General features: G+C 33.7%; 1 protein-coding gene across 1 annotated transcript; it reads right to left on the bottom strand.

Moving 5' to 3' along the window:
- Positions 1-5,849: 5,849 nt before the first annotated feature.
- Positions 5,850-7,341, bottom strand: LOC133322193 (protein disulfide-isomerase A6 homolog). The gene has a single exon (XM_061531238.1). It carries the CDS (start codon positions 7,306-7,308, stop codon positions 6,055-6,057), a length of 1,254 nt encoding a protein of 417 aa, XP_061387222.1. The 5' UTR covers positions 7,309-7,341; the 3' UTR covers positions 5,850-6,054.
- Positions 7,342-8,805: the final 1,464 nt, after the last annotated feature.

The raw sequence follows: 8,805 nt of genomic DNA on the forward strand, positions 1-8,805 counted from the left end.
AAGATTAGTTCGTAAGAATTTTTATACGACACCTTTTGATAGATTTTTTATACATTTTTACACATATACAATTTTTTTACAAATAAAAATAAGTGAAAATAAAGATTTATAGAAAATGAATGAAAATTTTTAATATATTTTACTATGAAATTATAGCAAGAATAGATTAACTTATCATTCAATCCCTTGCCATGGGGAAACAGGCATTTATTTATTTCTGGAAAGTGTTGTTTAAACTCCTGATTTAAGATAAAATGGGCAAAAACGATCAAGGAGTTACAAACGGAGGTACAAAAGTTATCTCCCAGCATAACAGAGTGGAAACCTAAAATTAATAATCATTCGTTATAATTTGGAAAAGCAATAAAGGTAATACATTTATGATTTCCCCGATTGTCTAAGGTATGGTAGTTGTCGACGAATCTCTGAATATAGATAATTTTATTAAGGAAAGACAGAAGAAGGCTGACGGGATCGTAATGAAAGGAAGCGATGACCTAAAACCTAAGACCTAAGAATGAAATAACTTAACAATTTTGATACAAAAAACAAAAACGACTAAATTTGGGCACTTACTTCTTTTTTATTTACTTATTTCATTTTTAAATCTGCGGAGTTGTTTCATTATGAAAAATTTCCCTAAAATTTAAAAATGAAACATGTCCCAACAATTTTGTGACTATATCATAAAGGCAAATTCGTTATCGTAGTAAAACGTAGTAGATTCTTGCAGGAAACAGACCAATTTATTGTTGAAATATCACAATCAATAATTGTTTAACGATTAGGTTATTGTATAGAGTGGGGTCGTGGTGATACTAAAAACAATTTCGAAGCCAGACTTAAGTATTAAAAAATAAATAGTTTTGTTGTGGAAATGGGTTGATATTTTCGATAAAAAATATTGCGGACATTTTCGTTTGAATCCAAATTTTTAACCCATTTCCACAACAAAACATTTTATTTATTTTTAAAAAATAAATGAACTAGAAAGAAAGTTTTTCTGCTTCAAATAACGGTAATTATATGGTGTTTTTTTAGATTGGTTGGAAATTTTGATTTTTTTTGAATTTAAATTTCCAGCCTATTATTCAAATTTGAAGACTTAATTTTTGGTATTTGGGACCTTATTTCCTATCGCCGTCTTATGTGTGTGTCTAATTAGGGGAGACTGGGGCACATTCGGCACTTTTTTTAGAGCTTTCTTTCTTGCGCAAGTACCCATGCTTCTGATCCATATAATAGCACGGATAGTATCAGCGTCTTGTAAAGTGTGAGTTTGGTCTGGCGGGAGGTGGCCCTATATGCTGCGTTTTTCACATCAGTAGCATTACGACACTCCTGATCGTACCATGGGTTTCTTGGTGGTGGTTTTTGGTACCCAAGTGTTGCTTTTGCTGCAGTTTGTAGGGAGTGGGCAATTCTTTGCCATTGTGCTTCTATACTATTATCGGGACAAGAAGTGCTTTCTTCAAGCAGATGGGTAAGTTGAGCGGAGTAGGCCTTAGCTACCAGTTGTGTTTGCAGATTTTCGACGTCGAATTTCCGTGTTGTGTTAGATCGGACCTTTGCTGCTACGGGTGCGTACTTTGGCTGCCACAAGGTAATGGTCCGAATCGATATTCGCTCCTCGGATCGATCGGACGTCTAAAACACTAGATGAATGCCTTCCGTCTATCACAACATGATCAATTTGATTTCCCGTTGATCAGGAGAGATCCAGGTGGCCTTGTGTATATCGAGATACTTGAATCTGGTGCTGCTAACTACCATGTTTTTTGCTTCCGCGAAGTCAATCAACCTTATGCCATTGTCGGATGTTTCTTCATGAATTTTCCGACGGTGGGGCCAAAGATATTTTCCTTTCCGATTTTTGCATTAATATCACCTAGCAGAAAACATCTGTAAAAATACAAAAATACTGATTTCGTGTGTGTGAATATATAATGCGGAATCCGTGTTGGTGGTTAGCTAAATGGAGATGTTGACTCATGGTCTGCAGTAATAGTGCTTCCAAAACTTTAGCTACAGGTGATAAGAGCTGATTTTTCTGGTTTTGGAAGTGGGAATATTCTGGCAACCTTCCAGATCTCTGGGACTACTAGTGAGTTAAGCGATTGAGATAGGATTGTTTCCAGATACAGGGTGGTACAGCGTAGTATGTCCTTGTGCATATGTTTGTAACATGCAAAAGAAAACGAGGTAGACCCATGGTTGCTTTTGAGAATATACATAAAATTACTTTCTGAGTCGATTTATGCCTGTCCGTCTGTCCATGTATTCTTGTTACCAATGTACAGGTCACATTTATGATTCGATTTGGATAAAATTTGGCAAAGGTCACTTATTTGGCCAAACGACAAATCGAATTGAAATTTGAGAAAATCGCTTCAGATGTAGATGTACCCTCCCATACATATATTCGTCCGACTTTATGTAAATGGCGCACCAAACTCCCAAGGCCTGTTCGATAGAGACAACATTTTCACAGCGTACTACATTTTGAACAGGTTGACGTACGTAAAGTTTTGTGATATCAGTTCAGATATTGCTCCCTTAGGTATTTTCGTCCGATTTTATGTAAATGATGCACCAATCTCTCAATATTTGTCCGATTGCACAGCGTACTGAATTAGGTCCAGATTCATGTATGTGGAATTTTGTTGATATCGGCACAGATTAATGGTGCACCAAACTGATGAGGTTTGTCCGTTTGAGACAACATTTTGCAATGTTTAGTACAATTAAAGTTTTGTTGAAATCGTTTCAGATTCAGATACTGTCCATGTATATATTTTCGTTAGATTTTATATTGGATTGAAATCGGTTCAGGTTTAGAAATAGCTTCTATACATTTTCAATCGAATTCATCTAAGTAGTGTACCAAATAACTAAAGTTTGTCCGATTGGGACGAATTTGTGCACAACATACAAAATTTAACCTAGGTCCGTCTAGGTTCATGCAAATTTTGCATCCAATAATAAACGTTTAAACGACAGCGCATTCTGCTGCAGCATACCAAATGGTGTATTGTACGGGTTCTTAAATAGGCCCAGATTTACAAAGCTCCATATATAATTTTGCTCCGTTCCATACATTCAAAAATGCTAAAACAGTTGAAGGGTGGACATTCAAACTTAGTTGACAGGATACAATTAATATGGTTTTCGTCTCTGAGTGACATCAAAATTGTCATTTTGTTTTCTCTTACATTTTTCTCCATATCCTCTGCTGTCAATTTTGTAATACCACATAAGCCTATAATTAAATTAATAATTTATTAAAAATACTGCTTTTATTTGCAGAAGTTCTTTCCTTTGACATAATTTTTGGTAGAATAAAATAAATCACAAATATACTCACGCATTCTTAGTTTGCTTAGAATGTTTACCTTGAGAATGGAACCGTTATTGTCATGCTCTTAGTTTAGGAAAAACTCTGCTACCACATTACCCGCCTATACCACATTAACCGATTATGTTATTAGGTTTTTTTTGATAGTCATAAGAACAATTTACAACTAATTTGTGCCTACGTTTTAAAATAATTCGCACAGTCCATTTAAGATTTGTATGAAATTCTTGCCGAAACCTGCAGTAGTTAGGTATTTCGTTTTCTCAGATGGTAAAAAGCTCCTCACTGAAAATATACATTTTCATTTTTTAATGGGTCAACAAATTAAATTTTTGACATTTTTTCTTTTTCGTAAAAATAATTTTAAAAAAGAAATGATTTATTTTAAATTACATTTACTTTGAATGTTTAATACTAATCGAACTGCCAAAAAATATTTCAAAATACTGGACTTGCAATAGGTTTTGAAAACAAAATGGCCGCAATTTTTTTTTAATATCCTTTCGTAAGCAAAAATTTGCATTTTCAATAATAGAAATAAAAATGTTTATTAAAATAAAAAGTCGTTCGTTCACGAACTAGTCATTTATTTGTAAAAAAGGGCCTACAAATTTGAAGCTAATCGGTTCAGTAGTTTTTGAGAAATCTTTCTTGAAAAATAAAATTGCGAAAAAAACGCATTTGAAGTTTTTAGAACCGACAGAAAAAAATTTATAAAATATTAATCAGATTCGCTGATTACGTATCTGAAGTCAGTTTTTTAAAATTCAAAATTGCGGAACCAATATGGGGGACGAAATTTTACAAAAAAATTTGAAAAACGTACTTGTAGTGCTTTATCAAATTTTCATAAAATGTATTATTTTTATACTTACAATTAATCGACGAATCCAGGGGCATACAATAGCTCTTCTGCTGTCGAAGATTTCTCTAAAGGTGTTTAGGACTAATCTTCCAAATAAGCTGGTTGTACCTTTCATTATTATTTTCTGTGAAACCACCGACGCATTCGTAAAATGTTTCCTCCATATTGTAATCAAATATACATATATTTGTAATCAGCGGCCCCAAAAATCTCCGAGTATCAAGTTTTAGCAAATTAAAAATGTAAAATTTTGTCCGCCATTTGAATTATCGAAATCTGACTTCAGATTCGTAAGCTGTTGGAGTGTACAAAAACATTGGAATCATAACCCAATTATATATTTAAACCAATTCCACAAATGTTACTTTGAAAATATCGTGTCTATCCGACAGCATAACGCCATGCGAGCTCCATTTCAATTTGAAATGTTTTTCATTAATTTCTTTAGTTTCCATTGGCCTGATAAATGAGACAAACTTCAACTCAAGTGGACTTGAATTGGAGAGTATTCATAAATTAACCGAAAAGCGATTTAAATTATTTCTTCGAAAATGGACCTTGTGCTAACTCATATTACACTAGTTTTTTGAAACATTATCTCAAACCAGCAGTCGAATTCTGAAACAAATACACCCACACATTTATTTTCCACATTTCCAGAATTTATCGCATTGTTTAGTTTGGTTGTGTATACGTGTCTTCATACGGTTTGTCCTAATGTTTGACTCACTATAAGCAACCAGTACAATTTAACCATGTGTTGAACAGCTCATATTGATCTCAACAATGCAACAATACATTCTTGCGCACTTTCAAGGCCACAACGAAGCACAATAGGAATCTATTCAACATAATTTATTTGTATGAATTTTATTATATTATAATTTTATTATTTAAATTGCATACCAAAATAAATATAAAAGTCATTTTTTGGTCATTTACTCCAAACACGAATAATAAACATTGGTTTACCAGTAAAAAAATGATAACGGACAACATAATTTATTTGTATGAATTTTATTATATTATAATTTTATTATTTAAATTGCATACCAAAATAAATATAAAAGTCATTATTTGGTCATTTACTCCAAACACGAATAATAAACATTGGTTTACCAGTAAAAAAATGATAACGGACCTACATATGGTGTGTCTTTTTAAATTAAAAAATATGTATAGATTGGTGCTTATCTTAGCACCCAAAGCCGTACTGATGCTCTCAGTGCCTATCAATATTATCGATAGATAAGGATAACACAAACATAAAATAAATATATTATTGAAGTATAAGAAAAGAAAACAATATGAAAATATTACTGATGCTTACTTAAGTTAATAATAGTGTAAACAGATTTATGATGTTATTCATTCCACCCTTATATTTCTGCACTGACATAAATTTTATCATTATAAGTCATCGTTAGTTCTTAACAATTTACATAAATTATCCTTGTTTGTACAAAATTAAAAAAAATATGCAATATTTGTTTTCAGTATATTATTAAATGCATATTTTATTATTGATAGGTATAGTTATTTATTATACATTTACATATATATTTAAAACTTTCTATAAGAAAAAAAATTAAAACAATAAAAAATCATATTCTTCGACATATCTAAAGCCATTGGCTTTACTAATGTTTTATGTTTTTATTTAATTTAATTATATTTAGTTTTTTTTTTTATAAAAAATAATCTATGAAATTAATGACAGTCTTTTAATGAAACAGAATTAAGTGATTTGGTTATAAAATACAGTATGAAATGAGGAAGAAGTTGTTGGTGGAATTTTGTTGTTATTGTTGTACTTAAAAACTATAGAACCTCTTTACAATTCATCCTTAATGTCGTCATCCAAATCAACATCGGAAAGATCAATATCCTCTTCAACGGGCAATTGACCATCTTTACCATCCCAGGCAGGTACAGTGTTAATGGCAGGTTTCTTAGCTCCCTTGACGGGTGCTGTTTGACCACGGCCAAAGGAAATATCACGTAAGAATTCATTAATACCATCCTTGGAGAAGGATCCCTTGAGGACAGCGTATTTCATTTTCTTGAAATTAACCACAGCCATGGCGGGATAACCGAAACCGCCGATTTCCAAAGCCGATTCCAATTCAGGTTGAGCCACAGCTTCAGCCCAAGCCCAACCCCAGGCCTTCTGTTTGAATTTTTCACCCAATTCACGAAGGGTAGACAAGAATTTGTTACGGCACTTAGCATCACAGTCGAGAATGTGGGGCAAAACTGAGATAACGCACAATGGCTTGCCTTCGCAGGCGGAATCAAATGAAGTTTCATCGATGATTTCGACCAACTCTGGAGGTGGAACATTGGCAGCGTGTTTATCCAAAGCCCAGGTAACGATATCCGAGGAAGTACGGCCACCATCATATTCTTGGGCATCAGATGAGGATTTCTTGCCAGCTGGGAAATATTTGATGGTGGGATAACCGCGGACATTGTATTCAGCAGCCTTGCTCTGGTGAACAGTGGCATCCAAAGCGCCCAATTTAACCTTGCCCTTCAATTCTGTAGCAGCTCTAGCCCACTCGGGTGCCAAATTCTTGCAATGACCACACCATGGAGCAAAGAATTCAACCAACCAATCATCCTCGGATTGCAACACCAGTTTATCGAAGTTTTCATCAGTCAATACAATGACATCACCACTGCCGCTATCACTGCCAGAAGAGCTGCTGCCGCTGCTACCGCCTCCAAAAGCAGCTTGTACCTTCTTCTTAGCTTCGGCCAAAGCCGCCTCCGCAATAGCCTTAGCTGTGCGTTGGCCGTTGTAATCTGTGGGTGAGCGTTTGTTTGCACCAAAGATCTTTATGGTGGGGAAACCGCGTACACCATATTGACCGCCCAATGATTTGTGTTCATCGGCATCGACGGCACCAACTTTAATGACGCCCTTCAACGCTTTGGCCAATTTTTTGTATTCAGGAGCCAGGCTTTGACAATGTCCACACCAGTTGGCATAGAATTCAACTACCCAAATGGCATCATCCTGAACGACGAGGCGATCGAAATTGGTGGGTGTCAATTCAACGACACCATCACCGGAGGAGTACATACCCCAAGCGGATGGCAAAGCCACTGATAACAAAAGGCATAAAAATCCTAAAAACACAACAAGAAATCACATTTAGTTTACAATTTTAACAGAAAAACACGACGCAGCAGTCACTAACCTTTTATCTTCATGTTTTTGTTTTTGATTACTACTGCTGCTACCACAGAAATGCTTCTAGAAGAATGTTGTTGCAGTTCTCACAAAGAAAAAAGCCGGTGACGTTGACAAGTTACTTTGCCTATAATTAGTTTGTTTTATTACAAAAAGTAAATATGAATGAAAAGAAAAAATAAACAATATTAATTTAGAGAATAGTTATTTGTTGATGCTGTATTCTATCGCTTACTATTAAAGTATTGGTTAATTTATATCTTGTTCCTTATAAAATAGAAATTAAACTAACAAACCCCTGAATGTTTACCTTACTTTGTTACTTTGCAGAATGACAATTTGGCTCTCTATACAGACGTAGAGGTTTGTGATTGGTCAATTTTACACCGTGAGTGATGCCAACTGTGATTGTACTGAAAATCGTCAACAATTTGCTTAGTGTTGCCAATCATGTGTATAGAGTGTGCAATTGACAGTATTGCCATATTTGAAAGAGTTTAACGGTGGTTGGGAACATACATAAATTTTTTTGTGCTTGAGAAGTGACGTAAAAACACATAATTTTTTGCTGTAAAAGAGTTGAGTTACAAAAGAAAAATTTTAACATCTTTAACTTACCAAATTAACTAAAGTCAAGGAATGAGCAGCACATAAAAAAACTCCTACAATTTATTCACAGTTGTAAAATATCTTTATAGATTTTATTATTTTTTCTGTTTTGCTAATGATTTTCATGTAACCAGTAATCAGTGGTGGTGAATGACAAATGCTATGAAGTACAAAAAAGTTACATATTAGTTTCGTTCCAGAACCTGCAAAAATCTACTTATTTTACATGTTTTGCAATTTTTTACCCGAAACACGTTCCTGAGCCTACGGGTCTATTAAAATTATCAACCAAATTGAAGATAACACACAAAATGTGTGTTCTCTTCGAAAAGTTTTTACTTGAGAAATTTGTATATAATAAAAACAGAAGGACATATGAAACAGAACAATAATTCATTTCATTCATTGATCTAACATTGATTTTTTGTTCAGTACTGCTGATCCTTTTATTAATTATGTCCCTATTAAATAAATTACACATGGACTCTACATGCAACGAAAAATTATACACGATATGTGGCTAAACTGAAGAAATGATTGTGTGTTGTTTGCGATAGTGTAAATTATAACTATTTTTTACTTTTAAGTAAATAGCAGAAAAAAAAGTACAAATGTTCTGACTTTTATCCATAATGTGCATATATGAATTGTGCACTTAAACGAAATATTCGTGAGAGAATCCGAGAAAAAGTTCCAAAGATATGTATTTTGGGCAGCTATATACAAGACTAGCTGTCTACTACTACTGTATTAATTTTGACATTTTAACTTGTTTTT

This window comes from Musca vetustissima, unplaced genomic scaffold (genome assembly GCF_032173495.1).
Source record: "Musca vetustissima isolate MV318-11 ecotype Yass unplaced genomic scaffold, APGP_CSIRO_Mvet_v1 utg16594, whole genome shotgun sequence".
Lineage (NCBI taxonomy): Eukaryota > Metazoa > Arthropoda > Insecta > Diptera > Muscidae > Musca > Musca vetustissima.

Bases quoted from the DNA above. Each gene is read 5' to 3' on its own strand.
- LOC133322193 (XM_061531238.1), bottom strand. From the start codon at position 7,308: ATGTACTCCTCCGGTGATGGTGTCGTTGAATTGACACCCACCAATTTC.